Source organism: Panthera leo, chromosome A2 (genome assembly GCF_018350215.1).
Source record: "Panthera leo isolate Ple1 chromosome A2, P.leo_Ple1_pat1.1, whole genome shotgun sequence".
NCBI lineage: Eukaryota > Metazoa > Chordata > Mammalia > Carnivora > Felidae > Panthera > Panthera leo.
Window position 1 is genome coordinate 147,683,408 of NC_056680.1, and position 27,793 is coordinate 147,711,200.

General features: G+C 39.6%; 1 protein-coding gene across 5 annotated transcripts in view; it reads left to right on the top strand.

The window, feature by feature from the left end:
• EXOC4 (exocyst complex component 4) overlaps positions 1-27,793 on the top strand; it is a 750,505-nt gene that overhangs the window by 44,152 nt on the left and 678,560 nt on the right. For all 5 annotated transcript variants that reach the window (XR_006198787.1, XM_042925097.1, XM_042925116.1 and 2 more), the window contains exons 4-5: positions 8,351-8,535; positions 19,641-19,750. Coding sequence is in view for 4 of the 5 variants with exons in the window: in XM_042925097.1 (XP_042781031.1) it covers positions 8,351-8,535; positions 19,641-19,750 (295 nt within the window). In the remaining variant the exon portion in view is untranslated. The remainder of the gene's footprint in view (positions 1-8,350; positions 8,536-19,640; positions 19,751-27,793) is intronic.

The following is a 27,793-nucleotide window of genomic DNA, read 5'->3' on the forward strand; positions in this document are numbered from 1 at the left end:
CTTAGGCCTCACTCTTTTTTTTTTTTTTTTTTTTCCTTAATCTGTGAAATTGGGGTAGGACTCCAGTCCTGACAGCCTTTAAATGTCTCTTGTAATAGAAAACTCAACATTTCATTTCTCAGATACTGTCATTCTTTTAGACTTGGGCTTATGGAATATCTTAGATCTGACCACCCCTACTTGATAAGAGGAAAAAACCCCCAAAGATTTCTGCTTAAATTTTGGGAATTATTTGTGGTAGAAGGCCCTGATGTTTAAGAAAAAACGAAAACCAAGAAGTTGGGGGGATCCCCAAAGAAGACTTAAGAAAGAGCTTAGTCGAATGGTATGCTTTTAAACCAAGTCTATGTGTCATAGCAGTGGTAGGATGAGCTCTTTGTTAAAATCAGAAGTCACATTTGATCTCTTGTGACTTTTGTTTTCTAAGATAGTTGTGAAGATAGTTTAAAGAAGAAATTCACAAGTAAATGGGCTTTTCTTTGACAGCACTTTATCTTACAGGCCACCCCTCCGCTCATTCACTTATCAATAACTTCATCTCATTTGCTGCATCCTGTAAATTCCATTAGCTCCCCGGCAGTCTATTGCATTAAGCCTTTACTACCTAATATCACCTCATTTACATTGACACATGCTTGACCTCAGCCCTTCTCCTCTCTTTGCTAATGCACCAACAAGCACTGATATCTCTCTGGAGCATTATCATTTGGCTGTTAGCACAACTAATAACAGCCCTTCATTTGAACTGATGAAGGTTTATTAAATAAAAACATGTAATAACCCTAGCAGTAATGAAAGCAGAATGGAAGTAGACAGCATCCTGTTTTTAATGGTGAGAGCATATGCTGAGTCTGCATTATAGGTATCGGGTTTCTGGAGGGAGAAGGGGCACCTGAATGGGGCTGATCAATATTCTGTTCACAGATGACTTCAAGAATGGGCATTTTTGATTGCCTGATTGGATCACTGGGTTGGCTGCAGGCTGAGGACTTAGGGTGGAAAAAAGTGTTCATGCTCCAGGCGCTTGGCCTTGCTCCTGTGATGCAGCTTTCTTGGGAAGTCTGTCTTAAGTTCCAACTGTCAATAGCTCGGAGGCCTGCAGGCTGTGGCAAAGCAGAACCCTAGGGAGCCAAATCTTCTCCAGTAAAGCTGGGATCAGGGATTCTGTTTTTCCTATAGATCCCCGAAGACTCCTCTAAGCCTTGCAGGCATTCCCTTATTCTGCTTTCTATGCCCCTTACCCTGCCTCCCGACTTCCCTCCCCCGCTCCCCTAACCATTTTTGTATGAAGAGCAGTCTAAGCCATCTTCTACATAGGTCCCCTGTGGTGGCTGCTGTCATGTTTTAAACACAAGCCGAGTGGAGGTTGTTACTAAGTTTATATTTAACAGGATTTTGATCAGCAAAATCCTTTGGGGGTCACATGTTTGTGGTTTTATGTCGCACACATATATAATATTCTGCTAGTTGAAATTTTCCTAGATTCTCTGCTGCAGTTAACCCTATAGAACACAGGGTTCTATCAAGGCCACAGTGTTCTACAAACAGCACTGTGATGTCCTAGATGCACCAAAGCTTTCAGATCTCCTAAAACTGTTGGATTAAACCATATGAAACAGCCAATACTGGATCATTTTTGACTTGTAAGAAACAGGTTCCTAAGGTTCCGATTTCAAACTAATACATGAAAAAGACTGTGATTTTGTTTGGGGGAGGGGCTTAAAGCTGTGTGTTGTTGTTTTTGTTGTTGTTTTGGTTTTTGGGTTTTTAAAAATTTCTGTCTGATAACCAAACTACTGCTTTGGGCACTGTGGTGTAGCAAAATGACAATGTTTGGTAAGTGATTGATCTGGAGTTCTTGGTGATAAACATTTTTCCTGCTTGTGTAAAGGTGGGTTTGGCTCATTCTGCGTCCAGAGGAATACTTCTTATGCCCATCTAGGACTCCTTGAGCCCTCTATGTGGATACTTCTGGGTATAGGGCTGTCTTGAGGAGCAGGGCTGAAGCGACCACAGGTTGCCTTCTAGCAGCTCAGGGGCCCAGGTGGCAGCTGGCCAGTGGCCTGGGCACCAAGTAAATGTCAGATTCCAAGGCCTGCTTCTTTTGTTGCTCATAGCCAAGGTTTTTTGGCGTTCTTAGTTGAGTCTGTTCAACAGGTTTAACTCGTGGTGGTATAGGAAGGGAGAGGGTATCCATTCTCTGGAATAGCCTAATTTCATATCTAAAAAGATACACATCTGTAAGTTGAGCCAAGGCAAGATTTGCAGAATGGTTATGTCTTACTCGAAAAGTACTTCCTTAAGGGAGGCATACAGACCTATTGAAAAGTGATAAAACATTTTGGAACCATTTAATTATCAGAGTCCTGAAGGAAATACTTGTTCTAGGCTCAACCGTGGCAACACATTTGCTTTCTTTAGGGAACATTATTGCCAAAATAAGCATTTTCCTTAGCTGACAGGTGGTTTAGTTAGATGGCTACTAATGTCAGTTGCCATTGTGTCTCTCCTCTCCCCCAACTGAAATAATAATATAAAAATAAACCAGTCTTTCTTCAGTGAAGCCAACTGAATGTTGAGAATGGCCAACTTTCCTCCAAAACATTTCAAGTGGTTCATATTAAAGCACAAAACTAGATCTTTTTACCTAATCAACTTGAGTGAGGCTAACAGAAGATGAACACTTAACTATGAAACAATAACTTCCTACTTTAAACTAGAAGGAAACTGAAGGGTACCTGGGTGGCTCTGTCGATTAAGCATCCGACTTTGGCTCAGGTCATGATCTCGTGGTTCATGAGTTTGAGCTCTGCGTTGGGCTTTGTGCTGACAGCTCAGAGCCTGGAGCCTGCTTCGGATTCTGTGTCTTCCTCTCTCTCTACTCCTCCCCCCACTTGTGCTGTCTCTCTCTCTCTCTCTCTGTCTCTCTCAAAAATAAATAAACATTAAAAAAATAAACTAGAAGGAAATTGAGAAATAGACATTTGGGAAAGAAAATTTAAGGGCTCTGTAGTTCGTAATTACAAAGATGGCTTTTGTTGTAAACTTATCTCTCAACTCACGGTAAACTTTTTTGAAATACCAGACAATTCTTGATTGTGTACATTTTAAATGTAACTGTTGCATACTTACTGAGTTATGGAAACAGTTTTTGGGATTTCTTTGTTCTTCAGTGCATAGGTTTCTAATAGCAAAACATGCCGTCCTGTTCAGTATCATGTATGAAAACATTTGGTGAATGCTTGCTTATTTTCATAATCCTAAAGGAAATATTTTTCTTCCTTTTTTTTTTTTAAGTTTATTTTGAGAGAGAGCACGTGCATGCAAGTGGGGGAAGAGCAGAGAGAGAGGGAGACAGAATCCCAAGCAGGTTCCGCACTGTCTGTATAGAGCCTGACACCAGGCTTGATCTCATGAACGGTGAGATCATGACCTGAACCAAAATTAAGAGTCAGACACTTAACCAACTGAGCCACACAGGTGCCCCCCCCACCCTTTTTTTAAGTTTATCCTAAAGGAAATATTTTTCAACTCCAAAGCAGAGTTCTGTTATCAAAGCCATTTCCAACTGTGGTGAGTAGGACACTAATGTTCTTTTGGGTAATAATAGATGTTATATGAAAAAATTCCCTCCACCCTCCAATTTTATTTCTGAAAATATGTGTAAGAAAACTTCCAAATACATTTAATTCACTCATTATATGGTAATCTACCCTTAAGAAATGGTGTGGCCTGTCTGAGATTTCTAGAGGGTCATACTAGACATCATTTGGGGTATGAATGTGTGTTATTCCATCTGTGAGTAGAGGTATAGACAGCATTTACTAGTGAACTGTTGTCCTGAATGCTGTCTCTTTGATTTTTCATCTGGTATGTCTTGTTTGGTAAGAATATATATTTATTTGATGTTGTATGTCACATTTAAGAACCCAATTTCAATAATTTCTCATAGTAACTCACCTGTGAGACCGTTTTGTTGCTACTTTAGTCCAACCTCATCTCTTGAATTCTTGTTAATGGTTCATTAGTGTTATTTAAAAAGTGCTCTGTAGGGGCGCCTGGGTGGCTCAGTCGGTTAAGCAGCCGACTTCGGTTCAGGTCATGATCTCACGGTCCTTGAGTTCAAGCCCCACGTCAGGCTCTGTGCTGACAGCTCAGAGCCTGGAGCCTGCTTCAGATTCTGTGTCTCTCTCTCTCTCTGACCCTTCCTCGTTCATGCTCTGTCTCTCTCTGTCTCAAAAATAAACATTAAATAAATAAAAAAAAGTGCTCTGTAGACATTAAATTTGGGACACAGTGAAATGATTCATAAAATTACCACATTAAAAAAAAAAAACAAACTCTTTAGTTGTGTTTTTACCAGTAGTTATGCATATCTAAACGTGGATATTTTTTAAGATTTTATCTTTAATCTCTGGACCCAATGTGGGGCTTGAACTTACAACCCTGAGATCAAGAGTTGCATGCTGTACCAATTGAACCAGCCAGGCACCCCAAAGATATTTAATGATTTCTAATAAATCCTGAATGTTGGCAAATGCCTGGAAACCAGGTTTCCCCCATCCCCCATACAGCAGAATTGACCATCAGTGATGTTTGGATGGATTGGCTGTTTTCTGCCTCACCAAGTTTTGCTTATGTATAAATGTTACGCTACAGGCTTCTTGAAACCAGGTAAGATAAATGTCAGGTTTCTATAAACTGATGTTCTAGAGATCACATGTTGCACTGATAACTATTTTCTTAAAATCCGTTTTAGTACCACTCAGTAAGGTTAGAGTGGGGGAAGACAGTGCCCTTGCCTAGCTTTCGTAATTATAGCTTTTAATAAGTGAAGGCCAGGAAATTGGAGCACTGTATTTTCATATAAAAATAAGCGTGCTGTCTTCCCTGTGGTATGGTTTTCAAATCTTTGAAATTGTAAAATTACTCTTGATTATATATATATATAAATTGTACTTGTATTTTGGGTCAAGAAGACATATTCAGAAAATTTGTCATCCAAATGCTTGTAACGTAAACAACACTTTGCTGAAAACAGTAGCATTAGCACGTTAGTAACACCCCGTGAGATTTCTTTAACCACAGAATAAATAGATTCTGTTAAAAATCTCATGTCTAATTCCAGTGAGCACTCAGTATGTGCCAGGCACTGTGTTAAGTGCTTTCCTTATATTAAAAAAACGAAAACAAAAACAGACTTCAATTAAGTAGCTTTGCAAGTTGACATTATCCTATAATTTTGTTTTGGGAACATGAACTGTTTGGGTTAAAAATCTTCATGCAAATTCCTACAAACAAATTGAGTGTGGATGTGCAGTGGGTGGTTTTTAAGCTTAAATATCTCAGCTGGATTTAATTACCTTAAGGGATAAGGCGACATGATGGGCCAGTGGCTTACCAAATTATTTTTCATTTTCTGGACCTCGATGTCACTAAAGGTTAATGCATCCTCTTTTCTCTGTTACAGACCTGAGTTAAAATCCATTTTAGAGCATAAGTGTAAATGAATTTGTTGTTGTTTTTCCTCCTTGGGGACACAGTGGTCATTTTGCGAGGCTGCTTTTCCATTTGGAATTGTTGGCAGCTCGCATGAGGCCCAGGGGCTCTTGTCACAGGGGCAGTTATGGGTCAGCATGAAAATGAACTGGCAGGCTTCGGGGGGCAGAGCTGGCTCAGCGCTTGCCACTTTTTCATTCCTTCCTTCTTGCTTGGTTAACTTAAGGAGACTTACTTGCTGCTGACATTTGATTGTATAGCACATCACAAAACAAGTGCTGTGTTTGTGGGTAAGCCGTTGCATTTTCCTCCCCCACCTCAGGCCGGTTTGTATTTGGCGGCTCCCAGACTTTCTGTATTCACTGCCCACGTGCTCCTCAGTGACGTTGTGCACTGGTGTAGGTCCGTGATCAGCACTTTTGATCATTGATACGTTTCATGGCTTTCGTTATCTATTGCCTTTACTTAAACGCCTTACTTTTTAGGAGCATGTTTATCTCCCTAATTACATCCACTCTTTGTACCTTAAAGTATTACTAGTTATTGCCTTTCTCTGTACCTTTTAGGGATATTGACAAGTATAACCTAAGCAGGGAGTAGTCGTAGCATAGGAATCCCTTTGGGGAGCTGGGTAGGGCTCTTCTCCCTCTGAGTTCAGCTTGTAGTCCTCTCTTTTCTATTACTACTCCTACTACACTACTACTACTATTACTATTATTTTGTTTTGTTTTGTTTTATTTTATTTTTACTCAATACAGTGTATTGTCAAGTTAGCTAACATACAGTGTATACCGTGTGCTCTTGGTTTCGGGAGTAGATTCCCGTGATTCATTGCTTATATACAACACCCAGTGCTCATCCCAACAAGTGCCCTCCTCAGTGCCCATCACCCATTTTCCTTACCCCCCAGCGGCCCACCCCCATCAACCCTCAGTTCTCTGTATTTAAGAGTCTCTTATTTTCCCTCCCTCTGTTTGAAACTATTTTTTCCCCTTTCCTTATTATTATTTTCTTCTTTGTGTTTCTCTCTTGTTTTTATTTTTCTCCTAAGGAATAGTAAGAGTATATTCTTCACCTCGTTATTTTCTTTAAAAAATCTAGATCTTGGGGTGCCTGGGTCGCTCAGTCGGTTAAACGTGCGAATTTGACTCAGGTCATGATCTTGTGGTTCTTGAGTTCAAGCCCCACGTCAGGCTCTGTGCTGACAGGTTGGAGCCTGGAGCCTGCTTCGGATTCTGTGTCTCCCTCTCTCTCTGCTCCTCCGCTTGCGATCTCTCTCTCTCTCTTTTTCTCTTTCTCAAAAATAAATAAACATGAAAAAGATTTTTAAAAATCTAGATCTTTATGGAAAGACAAATATAATCTTATATCCATGGATAAATGGGATCATATGAAACATACTTTATTTCCCCCCCTTTACAGTTACTACTTTGGTTTCAAAGTGAGTTGTTCCACACTCCCCGAGGCCCTCATCTTCATTTGTTGGAGGTATTCCTATTCCATTTTTATTCATCCAATCTTTTCTGTCTTAAAATCTCCCAAATTGCACTTCACACCAGGAGCGTTTCCTTCTCTGTAGTTTATTTTCTCTTCACCGTTCATATCCCATTTCTTCTGTCGAACTGGATCAGGTCAAGGAGAGGTGATGACTGTTATTTTCTGCCCGTAGCTTTCATGTCAAAAACGCATTTACCTCTGTGTATGTGTGTACGAGGAAGAGCGAGCAAGAGCCTGTCTGTATGTAGGCACACATGTAGACTTAGGCTAACCAAGCTCTGCCTCATGATCACAGTGAGAATTATTTAGACGTTCACGTAGTGTGCTTTTCTTATTTTTTATTTTTATTTTTTAAACATTTATTTATTTTTGAGACAGAGAGAGACGGAGCATGAACAGGGAAGGGTCAGAGAGAGAGGGAGACACAGAATCTGAAACAGGCTCCCGGCTCTGAGCTGTCAGCACATAGCCCGGCGCGGGGCTCGAACTCACGGACCGCGAGATCATGACCTGAGCCGAAGTCGGATACTCAACCGACTGAGCCACCCAGGTGCCCCTCATGTAGTGTGCTTTTATTTAGTCTTAGTCTTAAAAAGCTAAATGTGATTAAAAGTTGATTTCAGTCATTAGTATGTGGACTTCTTGTGAGGAAATGAATGACATAATGTGGTCGGGGAGGCCATCACACTTGTGTCTGTTAACAGGCAGTGTGTGTGGGAATAAATGATACATACAGCTCTGTGGTGCTTTAGATGCCTTTATGTTTATCCTTTTTTTTTTTTAGTGAAAAATTTTCCTCTATTCTTTTTTTATTTTAATTTATCGTCAAATTGGCTTACATACAACACCCAGTGCTCATCCCAACAGGTGCCCTCCTTAATGCCCATCACCCACTTTCCCCTCTCCCCCACCTCCCCATCAGTTTGTTCTCTGTATTTAAGAGTCTCTCGTGGTTTCTCTCCCTCCCTCCCTCTCTGTTTGTAACTGTTTATTTTCCCCTTCCCCTCCCCCATGGCCTTCTGTTAACTTTCTCAAGATCCACATATGAGTGAAAACATATGATATCTGTCCTTCTCCGACCGACTTACTTCACTCAGCATGATACCTCCCAGTTCCATCCACGTTGCTGCAAATGTTTATCTTTAACAAGATTGTTTCCTTCAGCACTATTCCTCTTAGATGGTGCACCTTCAAAGGCACAACTAGGCCTAACCACGTTACACTCTTCAAAGTCTGATGTATGCTGGTACGGTTCATATAAATTCTCTTTTTCTTTTAGAAATAGTCTCTTGTGTTTCTAATATTGGTAGGTTTTGTAGTTGTCCCACTTAATCATTTTTTATTCTCTCTTCAGGTGTCAGCAGTGGAGTCTTTGGAGGGCCCCCTGCTCCAGGTGGAAGGACTGAGCGACCTGAGGCTGGAGCTTCACAGCAAGAAGATGAACCTCCACTTGGTTCTCATAGATGAACTGCACCGGCACCTGTACATCAAATCCACCAGCCGAGTTGTGCAGCGTAACAAGGAGAAAGGGAGAGTGAGGTTGGTTAAAGAGCCTCTTCGCTACAGTGTCTTGTGGCAGTGGAGAAGTTCAAGGACCATTATTTGTTTCCCAGAAGACTGTTGTACTTGATTTGCTTCTTGGTTTTGCTTCTTACTTTTCAACATACTGTCCCTGAAACTATAAGATGGTTTTGTAATAGCAAATACTCCATGTTCTGAAAGGCTGTCATCCCGAGTTTCTTCATTCCTTCATTGCACACTTATTATGACCCTTTTATGTAAAGATGGATAAGAAACATGTACTGTGGGCCTGTGTACTGGATCAGAGATACTCTGGTACATCTCACAAAGGAGAGAAAAAGATCCTTAAGTTATACAGCACAGCTGGCCTAATTAAGAAATATGTGTATGGACTGAAGTTATAAGATTCTTTGTTACTTAGGGGTCGTGTTCAGCTGTAGACAGTCTTCTTTCTGGAATAGTTCAGGGGAGCTTCAGAGAGAACACTTTTCTTTTATCCCTGGGCTTGATCGTAGCATAGTCCTGTACTTAAGGGCCTGGGTGTGGACTCAAGAAATTCACTGGGTTAGTTTAGACCTGGTAGGAAGTAAGACCAGGTCTTAAGACAGTTAAGACAGTAGACTACTGACGTTATTAACATGTATCAGATAGCTGTGCATGTCATAGTCCTTCCAGCGTTCCTTGAAAATAGCTCTCAGATCTCAGAGGGCAGTTGAGCTGTACCTGTCAAAATACATGTGCTCGTACTTTTTCATCCAGCTACAGACAAGCGGAGCACTGGAAGCAGTGCATACTGGGAAGGAAGCCTTTGAAGTCCTATCCTCTTCAGACAAAAATTGCCAACTTTGTGCGTGATGCTTCAGTTTAGTCCAAGACCCTGACAGAAAGAGAAGTTTCTATCTCGTTTTCGCAGATGGGCACTAGAAAATCTTCTGCCAGGCACACAAATTGAGCTGAGGGTTATGTACCCGAGAAGTAACTTCAACACTGTATCTGAATAGAATGTTAGTTCCTTAGTGGAAAGTAGTGTTAGGTGGGGGCGGTGTTAAGGCAATTCCTTCCACAGTGTGTGGTGGTAAATAGCAGGTATGAATAGATTCCTTCCCATGTAAGGACTAAAAAAAAATCCAAAAATACTCTGGGTTCTGTGAAAGTATTCTATAACATAAGGGAGAATAAGCATTACCTTGAAGTCTCAGAGAAGAGCATTTATTTGAAATAAGTTTATAAATCAAAACAGGAAAATTTAAGATGCTTAAGCTGGAGTTTTTCGAAGGATACAGGATGATGTAATAGATGAGGTTATTCAAAATTACTACTCCTTCCTCCAGTGTAGTGAGAGAAGTATATTTCCTGTTCTTTGATTTTTGTGATTTTTTTGGGGGGGGTGGGGTGGGGTCTTGCTTTTGCTTATTGTTAAGCATGTGCCACAAAGAAGGGCTCGAAATGGGCTTGCGGCAGGGAGCATGCCCTCTTGTGTCTTTGCTGTTGCCGGGATGGCATCAGGCCCAGAGGAGGATGAGAGCTCTGTGGAACTGAGCTGAGATCACCTGGGCTGCCTAGCCTGGATTAGTCAACCACCAAAATATGTGCTTATTGTTGAATGTGCTTATTCTGTGGCTGTATGCAGCAAGCATATAGCTTCTGTGAGAGGGTGATGGAGAGCTGTAAGAATGGAATTGGTAGAGATGCAGAAAGAATGAACTAAACATGAACAAAATTTAAGAACAAATGGGACAAAGTAGGGAAATTCAATGTTTGTTTCAAGCGCTGGGGAGAAGAGTTGAAGCAGTGGTAAGGAGGGAAAAGTTTCCTCATCATACAGAGGATAAAGACAGGATGATAAAAGAAAGATAGTGGGTGCGAAAGTTGGAGAATAGTGATTTTAGTTACTCTGTAGAACAACACTAACATGATAGTGTTTTGGGCTGAATTGTGTCCCCCCCCCCCCCCCCCCCCCCCCCCCCCCCCCCGCCTAAAATTTAGGTCTTCAAGACCTAACTGCAAGTACCTCAGACTGTGACTAGTTTGGAGATAGGGTCTTTTAAGAGGTAAATAAGTTAAATGAGGCCATTAGGGTGGGCCCTACTCCGGTATGACTGTTGTCTATTTAAGAAGAAATTTGGATCCAGACTCACCCAGAGGGAAGATCCTGCGAAGATCTCGTGCTGAGATACCATCTACGAGGCAAGGAGAGAGTCGTCAGAAGAAACCAAGTCCCAACATCTTGATCTTGACTTCCTGCCTCCAGAACTGTAAGAAAATACATTTCTGTTGGTTAAGCCACCCAGTCTGGGGTACCTTATCGTGGCAGCCCTAGCAAACGGATACAGGGAGAAACAGATAATAATTACAATGTAAATAAAGAAGCCTACTTAAACAGGAGAAAAAAACCCAAAAAGACCTTGGTCTGAAAATCACAAGGATTTAAGGTAAGATGAATGAAAAATCTTGTTCTTAGATATGATCAGGAGATATTTATGAATTGTAAAAAAATTCTGTGAGGACTAGGAAGAAAAATTGTTGTCTCCTGTGACAGAGAGTTATTTGCCCACCTGATATCCATTTGGCCCTTCTTCAATTTTCATGACAATCCTTATTTTGTTCCTGGCAGCCCACAGGCTGTATTTCCCATCCTCCCACATAGCTAAAGGTGGTTCGGGAGATTTCTGCTTGCAAGCTTTTGAATCAGGGCTCCTAGGAAGGTTCTCTAAAGGTGCCAGCCAAACTGGTACACTCACTATTTTACCCTTCCCTTGCCTTCCTTTACTTCTTGTCAAGGACGTGGATTGGTGCCATCAAGCTATCTTGGATACTAGGTGACCTTGAGGATGGAAGCACATCCTGAACTCTGTAGTAGCATGGATCCTCGTTTATAGTCTGAATGGGTTACATCTTTCCTCTGAGAGGGAGGAAAATTTTTTTATTGTGCTCAGGCCACTGCTGTTTTGAGTCTTCTGTTTTTTATTTTTTTAATGTTTGTTTATTTTTGAGAGAGCAACAGAGTGCGAGTGGGGAAGGGGCAGAGAGAGAGGCAGACACAGAATCTGAAGCAGGCTCCAGGCACTGAGCTTTCAGCAAAGAGTCCCACGCGGGGCTCGAACCCATGAACCGTGAGATCATGCCCTGAGCTGAAGTCGGATGCTTAACTGACTGAGTCAGCCAGGTGCCCCAATGAGTTTTCTGTTTTATACGGTTGAACCCAGGCCTGGTAAAGAGGAGCAAAAATCAGGATCACCAGGATTTGCTGAACACAGAATACCAGAAGACAGCAGAACAGAGTCTTACAAAGTGTTGAATAGGGAAGAATGGGGACCAAAGGTTTCTATACCCAGCCAAGTGGACACTGTTAAGCATGGGCAGCAGCAAGATGTTCTCAGATATAAAGTAACAACAAAAAGAACTAGTATGCAAAGATGAACTCTAAGATACAAACCACAATCAGCAACTTGACAACATTAAAGTTGTAGTGGTTTGAAACTACTGTAAGGACCACACACCATTAAATATGTAAATGTGTATATAAAAAACTGACAAATACATTTTTATAAGATCAAAAATATAAGCTGAAGCTATTTTTGAAAAAGGTCTATGTGGTAAAAGAATACTCTATAATAAACAGGAATTATATCCCTATCTTATGTTAGAGACATAACATAGGGAAATTTGGACAGTCAGGAGATAAAAAGGAGTGGTGAATTCTTGTGTAAGATAAGTCAGAAGTTGTTTTGGATTTGAATAATTGGAGAAAATGTTTAACTTAATTTTGTGTTTATTAACCTAGATATGTATATTTAAAGATGTCTTTTTTTTAATTTTAAAAAATTTTTAAATGTTTATTATTATTATTATTTTAAATATTTTTATTTATTTTTGAAGGAGAGAGAGACCGAGCGTGAGCAGGGGAGGAGCAGAGAGAGAAGGAGACATAGAATTTGAAGCAGGCTCCAGGCTCTGAGCTGTCACCACAGAGCCCGATGCGGGGCTCGAACTCACAAACTGTGAGATCATGACCTGAGCCGAAGTCGGACGCTTAGCCGACTGAGCCACCCAGGCGCCCCATTAAATGTTTATTTTTGAGAGTGAGAGAAAAGAGGCCGTGTTAGCAAGGGAGGGCCAGAAAGAGAGGGAGACAGAATCCCAAGCAGGCTCCAGGCTCTGAACTGTCAGCACAGAGCCCGATGCAAAGCTTGAACTCACAAACCATGAGATCATGAGGTGAAGTAGGATGCTTAACTGACTGGGCCACCTAGGCGTCCCAAGATTTTTTTTTTTTTTTTTTTTTTAATGTTTGTATATTTATTTTGGGAAGAGAGAGCACGTGAGAGAGGAGAGAAAGAATCCGAAGCAATCTCTGTGCTGTCGGCACAGAGCCCGACAGAGGCCTCAATCCCATGAACCGCGAGATCATGACCTGAGCTGAAATCAAGAGTCGGACATCCAACCGACTGAACCACCCAGGCGCCCCTACAGACTTCTCTATGGACAATCACTAGAGGGGAAGCAAATAAAATATTCTCTAGTACAAGGATGATTTATTAGCTAATATTCTAGATTGCAAGTAGCAGAAATCAATCCTGATAACTCAAACAAGGAAGGGAATTAAGTGGAAAGTGGTAAGGCGGTAGGTCATAGAGCCGAAGGGAAGGAAGGCTGTGCAATCAGGCTCTAACACCCAGGAGGGACCAGGAGAGATGAAGCAGCTGAGCACACCCTGTCGACAAACCCAGGGAAGGGGCTGGTTGGGTTGTTGTCTTTGTCACCATGCCTGCAGCTGCTGGAGTTTGTATTCTTGTGCCAGTGTTCTGTAAGTGTCCCTGCATCTGTCTTTATCTCCTCAGGATTTGAAGTCCTGGGTAGAAGCATCCAGTTTGTTGAGCCTGAGACATGTCTGGCCTCCTTCAGCTGGTACAGTAGGAAGTTGGGCCCTCTTTCTTTTTTGCATTGACTTAGACAGTCGAGAGTCTTTCCAAATACAAAGACTGTTCTAACTGCTGGTATCCAGAAACAAACACATAAACACCCAACAACAAATGTCTACTCTCACAGAAAACAACAAAAAAAATCACCCGAAGGCACATACATATTTTTGAAAATATTTTGTTTAACGTTTATTTATTTTTGAGAGACAGACACAGAGCACAAGAGGGGGAGGGGCAGAGAGAGAAAGAAGGAGACAGAATCTGAAGCAGGCTCCAGGCTCTGAGCTGTCAGCACAGAGCCCGATGAGGGGCTTGAACTCACGAACTGTGAGATCGTGATCTGAGCCGAAGTCAGCTGCTTAACCAACTGAGCCACCCAGGCACCTGGGCACATACGTATTTTTGAAGTAGAAATAGAAAACTAGTAGGTGTAATAAAAGGAAGTTACGTGGCTCCATGGAAAAAATAATAAAAGTCGTATTTGGAGGATATGAAACAAGACCTAAATAAATGGAGAGAACTTCCACATTCTTAACTCAAAGATGTCAGTTCCAGTTAAATCCCAGTTGGGTTTTTTTGAAATTGTCACATCTGTAGTTCACATAGAAGGATAAGTAAATAAGAACTATTTAAAAAAAATTGAAGGGCAGTATTAAGGGAGGCTTTTCTTATCTAATATTAAAATGTATTATCAAACTAATCAAAACAGTGCAGGTATGCAAATAGAAAATCAGATTGGGGAGGCACCTGAGTGGCTCAGTCAGGTAAGCGTCCGACTTCAGCTCAGGTCATGGTCTCATGGTCCGTGGGTTCAAGCCTTGCCTTGGGTTGTGTGCTGACAGCTTGGAGCCTGGAGCTGCTTCAGATTCTGTGTCTCCCTCTCTCTCTGCCCCTCCCACAGTCACTCTCTATCTCTCAAAAATGAGTAAATGTTTAAAAAAAAAAAAAAAAAGAAAGGAAATCAGATTGGTATAACAAAATAGAATTTAGAAACAGACGCAGGATATATGGAACTTTAATATTTTTTAACAATAATCCAAGTAAGTAGAGGGAATGATGGCTGCTTAGAAATTAGTGTTGAGACATTTGGCTAAAGAAAAATAAATTTAGATGCCTACTTGTTATTATATATAAAAAATTCTAACTCAGTTTAAAAATCACATGATAAAACTTTACTAGCATTAGAAAAAATCAAGAGAATGTATGTGGAGGAGGCTTTCTTGGCCCATATCCTACAAAATAGTACCATATCATGAAAATATATGTAAAAGGATATTCATTGGAATGTTGTTGGTAAGAACAACAACAAAAAAATGCAGTTTAGATGTTCATCAAGAGGCATATAGTGAAATGAATTATGGCGTATCCATGCCATGTAATTCTTAAATAAACGAGAAAGATCTCTGTGCAGATGGGGAAAGATTTCTAAGATACATTATTGGGTCTAAAAAAAGCCAATTGAAAAACAGTGTGTACAGGATGAACCTATTTGTGTAAGAATTGAGAGAATATATATTTAAATATGTATCCTTTATATGTAGACATAAATGTATGTTTCTATAAAGAAAATTCCTGGAAGGATAATACTGACACTGATAAAAGGAATTAGCTATGAGAAGTGGAAATGGTAGATAGGAAATAGGAAATAAGGACTTAGTTCATATCCTCAGGACTGTGAGTGTATCCATCATGAGCATGTATTATTACTTCAGTAGTAATATAATTATTGATGATGCTTCTGAAGATTACTTTTAATGAAATAGTAAAATGTTTGCTGCTGAAACGAAAAACCAGGATCTAAAATTCTATATAGGATGATCCAAATAATGTTGAAAAAGAGCATGTGTACGTTTTTGTATGTATGAGTGTGTGTATATGTAGGGGGGGGTAGGGATGGATGGACAGATAGACTCTTTGCTGTTAACTGTTTTGGAAAGTGCTACAGTATAATTAGATTATTTTTTAATATATATTTTAAAAACATATAATACCTTCATAAACTGATGAGCAATAAAGAGTTATTTTTTAAGTTAATCCATTTACTTTCTGCATCCTGGCTTAATACTTGATTTGACCTTGTTTCCTTGGATGCTCTCTTGCTCATAGAGAGCCCCATGGATTTCAGCCCCATGGATTTTGGTGTCCATATTTGTCTGTGGGGGCATAAGGAAAGTGCTGGACCCTGTTGTGTTATTTATTTCCTATTTTGTCTGTTAATTTTTTTCTTTTTTTGTCTGTTTTCTTTTTTATCTTTCAGTTCTTTTTCTCTTCTTTTTCCCTCTGCCTACATTTTAGTTTCACTTTTTTTGTATTACATGGCTTCACTCTTGATCTGTCATTTGAGACCATTACTGTTTTTGACTTTTATACCCTCTGAATCATTCATTATTCTTTCCATATGTTCAGGCCGATCTTAGAACGACAGAGAATTACTTTGCCAGCCATTCCCCTGTTTCATTATTCAGTTACATTTTCTGACTAAGGGCATATTATCGTGGACAGCTATTTCTCAGCTCAGTTTGACTTAACAAACTTTTACGAACCCTTGCTCTTTGCCGGGTACTGTGCCAGGCGTTGGGGTTATAGAGGCAAACCTAGTCGTTACTAGATTTACAACTTAAAGTTCGGCTCACCTCTGTCAAGTTGTAGTTTGACACTAAAATCAGCCATAGGAGCCGCCCCTGTGAAATTCGGCCGTAGTTGGACATACTGTTAAGTGAAGGAGTGGAAGGAAGTTCTAATAAAAAAGCAAATGTTTAATAAGTTTTTGGGTCTTCTAATCCTTCTTAAAAAAAAAAAAACGCCACAAAACCCAAACTTTTCATGGTGTATTAAAGTCAAGCACATATAAATAGGTCCTTACTAGATGGATGGATGGTTAGCGGCCAGAAAGTCCTTAGGGTTATGGTGGTAGGGAATGTTTTTGGTAGAGTTTGCTTTATAGTTTTCCTGTTTGCCACCAGGTGGTTAGTCAATGGCAAACCCCATTCAATCACAACATGCAGTTAGTAATTGTGGGGGTATTGTCTTATGCCGGAAAGGATTTTGTGTATGTCAGCTGTCTTTGACAGCTCAGCCATGAGTGATTCTAAATATATTTAAAATAAAAATTTGTAGGGGACGCCTGGGTGACTCAGTCTGTTGAGCGTCCGACTTCGGCTCAGGTCATGATCTCACAGTTGGTGACTTCGAGCTCCACGTCGGCCTGTGTGCTGACAGAGCCTGCTTTGGATTCTGTGTCTCCCTCTCAGTGCCCCACACCCGCTCTCTGTCTGTCTGTCTGTCTGTCTCTCTCTCTCTGTGTCTCTGTCTCTCTGTCTGAAAGGTAAACATAAAAAAATTTGTAATCCTATATGTATAAAAAGAAAAATAGCTTCTGATGTTTCTTTCAACATAAAGCAGTTCAGAGCATTCATATGAATGACGAAATTGGTAAGAACAATCTAATCTTGATTTTATTTTTTGTTTTCAAAAATACTTCCTTAGAGATATTCAGAACTCTTCGGAGGTTCTAATACTTGCTCAACTTTATTTCTTCTGAAATGGAAACAGAGGCCGTGTTCTATAATAATCTCCCTTTCTGTGGTGCTTCATGTCTCTAGTTACTGAACGAGTGGGTGTACTCGCTTCTCTTGAACTCTTGAGACTAAGTCCTTTCGTAAAGGAACAAGAGAAAAACCAAAAGTCATTTCCAGAGTTACTTGCCTTTGGGTTAGTGTTCACAAAGGAGAAAATTGAAGCCCAGGGGAAAATCTTAGAGAGACGAGTCTATGAAAATAGTTTTGCAGTCCATTGACTTTCTAAAAATGTATTGATGGAGTTTGAGAGTCCTGTTGGCTCTCATAATAAAGTCAGTAGGTTATGTTTTCCAGAGTTAAAATGGCATGCCACTTATTACCCTGTTTTTAACTGAGAACATATTTTTGGGTTAAAATTGAGAAAATAATTGTAGGTTTTAGTCTGGAGTGAAGCTCGTGCCCATCTGTGTCTGTAGAAGGGTGTATTATACTCACATGTAGACACATATCACTGCACACAAGTAGGTACTAACTTTACCGCCTCATGTATCCCAGGTATACACCTGAACTTTCCTGTTAGTTGATACCTTCATTTATCAATGCTCTAAAAATAACTTGTCCATTTTTGTTATGGAAATATTTATGAAATGTATTATATACTTTTCCCATCATTTAGAATTGGAATGGACTTTTTCTTAATACCGGGTAGCAGCACTGTAAACATCGGTGATTATCCTCCTGTATCCAGGGCAGGGAGGCGTATGGAGCTAGGTTTGCAATTGTGAGTAAATCCGGGCAAGAGGATGAGGTGAGGTAATTGAGGGAGAAACTGAGATGAGAGCAGTAGTTGGTATGTAAAAGATGACTGGGTAAATCTATGCTCTAATTGATTTTATAAACAGACAAATTACTGTGACCAGTCACTAGGTTTGAAGGCTCTGTTTCTTAGGATAGTTGAGGTAAACAGGAGGTTAATAGCTTTATATTGGAGGAAAAGGTTTATAGGAACCATGTCCATTTAATTCCAGGTAAATGTTATCTTTGTTACTTTTATATCTTACATTTGAGGTTTGACGTTAGTGGGCAAGCAGTTCCAGCAGCTGGAAATGGGCTAAGTTTGGTTTCGCTTGTATGGTGTTCGTACTTGCATCCTTGGCACTGAACCCTGTGCCCAGCACTTAGATGCGGAAGACTTGTTTGAGTCAATGGTTCCTTCTTCCCCTGTAGTCAGTGAGAAGGGAGGACTTAGTAACTGTCACTTATCCACAGGCCTGGGACAACAGCTCACATGTTAATACCGCAGGTATTAAAAATAATACCTGAAATGATGATTTTGCCCTTTAATGTGAAGTTTGTTTTTCAGAGTTTTCTGAAAGAACATGCATACATTTATTAGATTAAAAATACACACATACAAAAATACCTAGTACTTAGGACCCAAAAGGAGTGATGAGAGGGAGATAGGGATATGTCACTGTGGGTTGGGGGGGTGCAGATGTTAAAAAAGCATGCGACTTTCTGTCCCATTTGGAGACAGCTTTCCTTAAGGTGTGGTCTTGTCCCCATGCCCTGGCTCTGCCTGCCCTCTGTTTACAACCACTGTGAGGGTCACTTCCATGGTTAGCCAGATTGCCACTGCTACTGCTGATGTTGTTTATGGGACTGGAGAGAGGTGAGAATTGTGGCTTTGACCTGTCTACCCTTGGAACTTGGAGAAGCTTTCCTGTTGTAGATGCAGAATGTTAGATAATTCAGTTTATTCCTCCCTCCCTCCCTCCCTTCCTCCCTTCCTTTTTTAAGTTTATTATTATTTCTTTAATGATCTGCACACCCAGTGTGGGACTTGAACTTACGATTCTGAGATCAAGAGTTGCATGCTCTTCTGAATGAGCCATCCAGGTGCACCATAGATGGTTCAGTTTCTTGAGAGTAGAACACAGGTGTTACTTGCCTTGAAATTGCCTACTTCTTTCACTTAACAGATGGCTATAAGTGGGAATTAACTTGAAAATTTAATTGTTTTTTATAGTCTTTGTGTCATTTAAAATTAATGTGTTTATTTTGGAGATGCTTAAAGTTAATCATTAAGATGAGGTGCTAGGCCTTTTTGGAAAAGGTGAAATGGGTAATCAGATACTGAATTAAGCTGTTTGAGTTCCTTAAATCATCTTTTATTGTCGTGATTCTCAATTTGATGAAATTTATGAACCTCTTTTAAAGAAAGCTGAATGTAGTGAACTCCCAGAATATATCAAAAACTCCAGCTGGAAAACACAGGTTCAACAAAGCTTAACTACTTAAACCTTTGTTCAGTTATCATGAAATGGTGACATTTGTTCTTCCTTTGCTGATAAATTAATTTTAACACAGAAACAACAAAGGGTGCTGATATTGCATGGCATAATTTGGTTGTAAGGTAGTCATCCAGATGATCCGGAATATATGTACACTAATGTTTTTAAACCTAGCAGTGAAGTAAGACGATAAAAAACTGAATACTTAGAACCTTTAGAATGTATCTTTAACCCCCTTTCTATAGCAATCACCACTGGAAATACTCTTGGGAGACCTTTGAAGTCACAGTGGAGATAGAGGGCTCATGACAAAAAGAAAGGGCTAAGAGATGGGCACGTAGTTGGTTTTGGAGAAAGTGGAAACTAACTACTCTACCTTTCTTTTTTAGCTCCCTTATAAAAGATGCTTCTCCCGTTCCTCTGATTGATGTTACCAACCTTCCTACTCCTCGAAAATTCCTCGATGCCTCTCAGTTTTCTACTCCTGGAAGCTCAAGTGGTAAGCTTTTAATTCTTTAGCCACTTAGCCTCTTTTCATAATACTACAGTAAGGCAAAGACCTGGGGAAGTCTGGGGAGTCAGGGGTGGGAGGTCCTGGGGTGAGTGCCTTGGAGTCTCTGATGAGCTCTTTGCCACCCTCAGAGGGAATAAGGAAATGATTGGTTGGGCCTGTTGCATTCTCAGCTTTGAAAACTGGCAGCTGAATCTGGCCTGACTCCTGAATCCAGATGTAGTTATGCTTTATTTGACGAGCACGGTTTGTTTTTCTGAAGTTGAATTTGAATGCTTTTCGAGGCATTGTCTTTTTTTTCTTCTTCTTTTTTATAACCTCTATTGTTTCTGTTAGCTTTTACCCAGCTGCTGCACCTGTTACATTGCCCGTCTGGTTCTTGAGAGCTTCTGAGTGTGTGATCTATATCCTGTGTGTCCTCTATACTGGTTCCTTGTACCTTCCAGTGGCCTCTCCGCTTCCATATGTGCTTGCATGTGGGTGTGCACACACACTCATACATATAATGCACTTTGAGGTCATAGCTGCAAACTAACCATGTTTCTTCTTGGGCTACCTACTATTCTGTTGAATAAGACAAAGGAGAGCCATTTTAGCCTATATTTAAAGTTCTTTGAATTTAATGCAGATTTAGGGGAATTCTTCTGGGATGGCTCAGACCTGCTCCGTTGGAGGGTTCAGCTTAGCTTGGCTCAGATTGCCTCTGGGTCTCTGCAAAGAGCTGTTCAACTATTGCATTTCTGGATCGAGGCGAAGGAGATGGGGTGTTTTTGAGAGATGTCCCACAGGTGCCTTCTTGTCACAGCTAAAGTCCTCAATACGTTTTAAGGAATGAGTAATGTTGGTTATCGTAGGCTTTGCAGGTATAAATCAGTTCTTACCATTTCTATAGTCCTGTAGAGCTTGAAATAATGAAAAGGTAGAAAGGTAGAAAAATAATTTGGATTCAGTCAATACATATTGTGTAATTAATTGAAAGTGTTTCTTTTGAGAGCCTGACTATATATTGTTGTTGCTGGAGCATATTTAATTACCTTTTAAAATATCATTTAATTAAGTTTTAGGGTTATTTAGGCTTGGAATCTTGAGGTTTATTGCTTTTACTGTAGGAAAAGTGTAGAAATTATTTTATAATAGATTTTACTGTTAGTCTACTTAATGATTTTTTTTTTAAACCCCAACACTTATTTTTATTATGACACTTTACAAGGTTTGTGCTCAAGCCTCTTCCTGGAGCTAAGAAGTTTTGTTTTCTTCCTCTGTCTGTTGTAGTGTTGCTGTTCTCTGAGTTTTGACACTGCTTTGAGCTGTTGTAGAATGTGGAATTATGAAACACAATATATATTTATACTTTTGATTTGGATTTTTCCCTCTACCTGGAGGAGACATTATCAGCTGTTATATTTTCTTATGTTTATAATGTGAATTATCATTGCTTAGCCTGGTTATATCGATTTAAGTAAATGTTGCCGAATCAACGGTCATGTAACAAAAATTTTAATTGTTTATGAAGAAATGATAGGGCAGGCATTTTGCAAATGAAAAGCACTGTGCAAATAGCAAGTAAGTTGAAAACATGCCAATTATGGCAAATTTAAGTAGAAACTAATTTTGCTCCATCTATTATTTTTAACAAGACAGCTCTTTGACGGGCACTTTTTCTGTCAGGACCTGTAGTTAGCGTTTCTCACTTAGTGGAGTTCGTGGTGACACTTTGACTTCGGCGGTCTGTTCTTCGTTATTGGGGACCACGCTTGAAGAGCCGGATGTTGTCTGAGTGGAGCTGGGACCGTCATGGAGACTGCTTGTACATAAGCTACAAACCTTTCTTTTTACAAGGGCTCGTTTCTTTGACCGGTTAGGACTTTTGATCTCCTGATTTTTCTGTGGGTGACCGAAAGAGAAGGTGGTCGAAATATTACTGGTGGAGATGTATACTAGTAGTAGTTAAGACACGTTTAGGGCCTACTTGTGTGCCAAATGGTATGTTGAGTGCTTCATGAGGTTAGCTCAGTCCTTTAACAGTCTTTCTAGGTAGGTACTGTTATAATGGCTCCATTTTACAGCTGAGAAGAACTGAGGCATTGGGGGGGTTAATAACTGGCTTAAGTTGACATAGCTGACAAGTAGTAGAGCTGTGATTTCAAGTGAGGAGCTGGAGTCCAGAATACGCTCTTCTAACCAGTGCGTTTTCCTGCCAGAGAGGTAGGTATGCTCTGGGCATTAATTTTCCCTTGTTACCCCAACAAATGACCACGACCAGCTTACGGTTTTGTAGCTTAGAAGCCCAGTATGGGTCTCCCTGGGCTGTGTTCCTTCTGGAGGCCCTCGGGGAGGCCCTCTTCCTCACCTTTCCCAGCTCCTAGAGGCTGCTGCTTTCCCAGACTTGTTGACCTCTTCCTCCCTCTTTTCCAAACCAGAGACAGTGTGTTTCACCTACTTCTTGGGTCACATCTCTTTGCCCTACCCTTCTGCCTCTTCCTCCCCCTTTTAAGGACTTTTGTGATAGATTGATTCCACCTGGATAATTCTGGCCACTCTCCCTAGCTCAAGGTCCTTAGCCTTAGTCACATCTACGAAGTCACCTTTGCCATGTAATACATTCACAGATGCTGGGAATTAGGGCATGGATAGCCTTTGGGAACAACTACTCTGCTTACCATACTCTGTACTGCTTGTTTTCACTTGAGTCGCCTTGAGGAGCCAGTATGTAAAATTTTGACTTTCTTGGAATTATGTGTGAAGTCTTTTTTTAAATCACTGCAGTCCTAGTCTTTAGGACTATATTAATCTGGGTCACATTATTCAAGGGGGTTGTATAAATGAAGAAGATGTAAATTATGTAGAGAACTGCACAAAATGTTGCTAAGTACATATAAAAGTGTGAGGCTGATGAAATACACTATAAATAAAGGGCAGGTATTTTTTTATTCTTAGTGAACAGTAAGTCCTGTGAGTCTATTTGCAAAGTGCCCTGCAAGTCAGTCCTGGAAGGAATAGTCATTTTCAGCAGGGAATTTAACATGGGCTTTTAAAATTGCCTTCTCAGCTTGTGAAATAGTGGGATTGAGGGTGTGATCCACTAGAACTGACATCTTTATAGAGGAAGTTCCAGTAGGGAATCCCTGGATAGAACAGATCTCTCGTTGGGGTGCTGTAAATCAGGGTTGGAGGTGATTCTTAAGGACTTTCAGATTATTATTAATTAAACAAGAATTTTGATAGTTTGCAAATTAGTCATTTTTCAAGTGTCTTATTTAGAGGCAGAGATGTGAGTGACTTATGTGAGATTTTCTAATGGTTTACATGTTATGGTTTGCAAAACATGTTGCATCGTGCAATTGATGCAGCAGTCCCCTGAGGTAGTTAGGGCAGGTACTGTTGTCATTATCATGATGATTCTTTTCATATCTATCCTTTTTCAGTCTAGTAAATACTTAAGTTATAAGTAAATACTTAAGTTATCAATATAAACTAATATGGAGTGATTTCCAGGATATATTATAAAGTGAAAATAGCCAAGTATAAGAGAGTATCTGAAGTAAAATTTCTCTTCCTGGAAGAGAGGTATAAGAAACACAGGAGGGATAAACCAGAAACTAATGAAATCGATTAACTAACTACATGGGATGGATAGAAAAACAGAAACATGATTAGCATCCATTTAACTCTCATACATAGTAATAGGGAAAAGAAATGGCCTAATAAAAACCAGGGAAACAATAGACGATTTACAAGAGACCCAAATGGTTCATATACCTGGAAATATTCTCAACACCACTAGAAACCTCAGAAATGCAAACTAAAATAACAAACTGAAAGAAATAAAAACACAGAGCCTGTCAGATTTGTAAAAATCAAAATCTACTTGTAAGAATTAAAAGTCTAACAAAGCCAATTTTAAGGGCAAGAAAGAGAGAAACAAAAGCTCATGCACAGGTCAGAGAAATCTACATTGGCACAATCACTTTAAAAAGTTATTTGGCAGGCGCCTGGGTGGCTCAGTTGGTTGGGCGTCCAACTTCTGTTCAGGTCGTGATCTCACAGTTTGTGAATTCGATCCCCATGTCGGGCTCTGTGCTGACAGATCAGAGCCTGGAGCCTGCTTCAGATTCTGTGTCTCCCTTTCTCTCTGCCCCTTCCCTGCTCATGCTTTCCCTCTCTCTCTCAAAAATAAATAAACATTTAAAAAAATTAAAATAAAATAAAAAGCTATTTGGAAAATGAAGTTTAAAATGTACCAACATTCCTCTACATATATAACACACGTGGCCCCCCAAGAGTTGGGCTTCCTCAGTTTTTAGGCATTATGGCGCATATGCAAAATAACTTATACAGCACAATGACTTGTATAGTACAACTAGGGTAAAGGGAGGTGGCGGCACGTAGCTAAAGAGAACTTGTCTAGAGATTCTGATTTCCCCAAGACCCACCTAGTTACCCGCCCGAAGGCTGAAGGGCCCATTATCTCAGATATATCTACAACCCATTCCCAAGAGATCAGTGGTTGGGGAAATTCTGTCCTACAGAAATATGTACAAACATACTCATTCCTGTAAGGTTTCTAATAATGACACATTGCAAACTTATAACTTGCCTATCTATAGAAGAATGGATAAATTGTGATTATATAATGAAATACTATACAGTAGTTAAAACTAATAAACTAGAGCTATATTGTAACATAAGAAAACCCAAAAGATACAAAGTTGAGTTTAAAACCCAAGCAGTAAAATGATACATATCATATTATACAATTATAAGCAAATTAATTAAAGTATACAAATTCGAATCAAGTAAACATGTAAATCAAGTTATACAATTTATTTAAGCCCTACTCAAAATAATATACTTTGTATATATAAACATGCACAATATATAACATTTATATACAAATATATGTATATATATATAAACCACATGTATTGTTTCTGTATTTACAAATATACAACATATTTACGTACAAACAGTAAAAGTGTGCAAACATACAGGACAAAGATACAGAACAATTTCAAAACAGTAGTTACCTCTAGGGTAGAAGAGAGAAGAAAAGAATTGGGAAAGAATTCATGTATTCACAGGGGCCTTCAATTATACCTGTAATTTTTCTTTAAAGAATCTGAATCAAATATGGAAAAATATTAAGATGTATTAATCTAATGGGAAGTACCTGAAGATGATTACATTAATCTCTAATATATGATATAATACTCATGTGTAATACATGTATTTTAATTAACAAACCCTGTCCTTGCTTTATTTTTACATTTATAAATATCTGAACTAACAATTCTATTTTGGCCCCTTTGTATATAGTCCTCAGCTCTAGGGGCCAGCTAGAGCTATGGGTGCCTCAGTGAGTTGACCATCCTACTCCAGATTTCTGCTCAAGTCATGATCCCAGGGTCATGGGATGAAGCCCTGCATCAGGCTCCACGCTCAGTGTGGAGCCTGCTTAAGATTCTCTCTCTCCCTCCGCCTCCTCTCCCATTTTCTCTCTCTCTCCCTAAAATAAAATAAAAATAAAATAAAATAAAAATATAGTTCTCAGTTCTATTTATGATTAATCATAGAAATCAACCAAGATATTTAATAGCAAATGAGGGATTCTTTAGGAACAACTGATTTAAAATGCCTAGGGAGGCCCCAACCTTAGGACAGAAGTAACTCAAAAAGTGTCCTATTGTTTTGGAGAACCTTCATTATTCTAGATATGTGAGTTGCAGGAAGAAAAATTTCATCTCCTTTTATGTTAGGATTCATAGCTCCCACTCCATGTAGAGAGAATTTAAATATCAAATCCTAAATTTTTAAGAAAAATATCAAGTCCCAGAACAAGACTTTATGGAATAGGATGCACGTAAGAAAACAGCGAAAGAAAAAAAATCATTTAATTTGTGCTCTCTTTGGGTTTTATTGCTTAACCTATGCTGGTACCAAAAAGAAAGAAAGTAAGAAGTCCAGTTTCATTACGGTTATATTCACAGCAATCCCAGCAGGAGCATGCATAAAAATGAATAAAGAAGCCACAAATGAAATGCCTGTGTACCCCGGGAGTAATTGCTCAGTCAAAACGTTCCAAAGGCAGTTTGCCAAATGAAAGGACATACTGAGAATCCAAAAGCTTAAACCAACATTTTACTACAATTATTGGCTTTTCTCCACATTTCTCCCATCCTTTTACCTAAGTTATAGTTAAATTACTACATCTAAATTAGACATTAGTTTCCTGTACATTACAAAATACTGTGACTGATGAGAAATGGGAGAAAGGCTTGCAAAATACATCTCTTACTTCTTTAGAGTGGGAACAGCAAGGGGCTAGCTTCCAATAATTACCATCTGGTCAACCTGGACCAATCACTCAACCTCTGTGGATGGAATAGGTTTATAAAATGAGTTTTGAAAAATAATACCTGATGGGGGCACCTGGGTGGCTCGGTCAGCTGGGCGTCTGACTTTGGCTCCGGTCATGATCTCACGGCTTGTGGGTTTGAGCCCCACATCGGGCCCTGTGCAGACAGTTCGGAGCCTGGAGCCTGCTTCCGATTCTGTGTCTCCCTCTCTCTGGCCCTCCCCCGCTCACACTCTGTCTCAGTCTCTCTCTCTAAAATAAATAAACAAACAAAAAAAAAGATACAATTTTGAAGCTATTCTACAGTCTTTTCTCTCAAAAATGAATAAACACTAAAAAAAATAAAATAATAACTCATTAACTAGAGTGTATAAGGAATTTTTCATATATTTACTACAAACTGTTCATGTGGTTTACCTATTTTTTTTATAATTTTACGTTTGCATATTTTTGCTAATTAGCTTGTTTTATTGGTTCATAGGGGTTCTTTATATATTCTGGATACTTAGCCTCCGTTGGACACATGCCAATCTTTCCATGTATAAGGACTCTTTGGTAAAATGCCCATCATGTGCAGAGGCCTTTAAGATGTCATTTCTTTTCTTCACTAACATACAGGAAAGCTAAATGGACACTAACCATTTTTCTCTCAGTGGGTTTCTTGCTTCTGCCAATCTGTGCCTTGATTTTACATTTTGCAATTAATATTTTTTGATCATGTATACACATATACAGTTCTATGCTTTTATTTTGGTATTTCCAAATACCAAAGTTCTATGCTTTTATTTTGGTATTTCCAAATACCAAAGTTCTATGCTTTTATTTTGGTATTTCTGGTATTCTCCAGAAGAGTTGTAGTAGTTCATTGTACCACGAGTGTGTGAGAGTGCTCGTTTCCCTCACAGCCTCACCAAATAATGTGTTATTAGACTTTAAAACAAAGAAAAAAAATTTTTTAATGTTTATTTACTTTTGGGAGAGAGAGAGAGAGAGAGCGAGAGCGTGAGCAGGGGAGGGGCAGAGAGAGAGGAAGACACAGAATCCAAAGCAGGCTCCAGGCCCTTAACTGTCAGCATGGAGCCCAATGTGGGGCTTGAACTCACGAACTGTGAGATCATGACCTGAGCCAAAGTTGGATGCTTAACCTTCTGAGCCACCCAGGCACCCCTGTGTTGTTAGAGTTTTTAAGTTTTGCTCATTTGATAGGTGAAAATGGTGTCACAGTGTTGTTTAATTTGCATTTCTCTGGGGTGCCTGGGTGGCTCAGTCAGTTAAGCATTTGACTCTTGATTTGGGCTCAGGTCATGATCTCATGGTTCATGAGTTTGAGCTCTGCATTGGGCTCTGCGCTGGCAGTGTGGAGCCCGCTTGGGATTTTCCCTCTCTCCCCTTTCCCTGCTTGTGCACGTGTTCTCTCCCTCTCAAAATAATAAAGCTTAAAAATATTTAAAAAGTTTGCATTTCTACAATTAGGAGTCAGTTGAGACAATTTTCCTTAATGTTTAAAGTCCATTTTAACTTTTGTGAATTGTTATTATGTCTTTTATTCACTTTGTTCTATTTTATCTTTAAATCTCTTACTGTGCAAGACTTCCTATTATTGAACCAGTTTTTCATTACCTAGAAAAAAATGCCTCTTGATCATGGTGTGTTATTTTCTCAATGTGCTGGTGAAT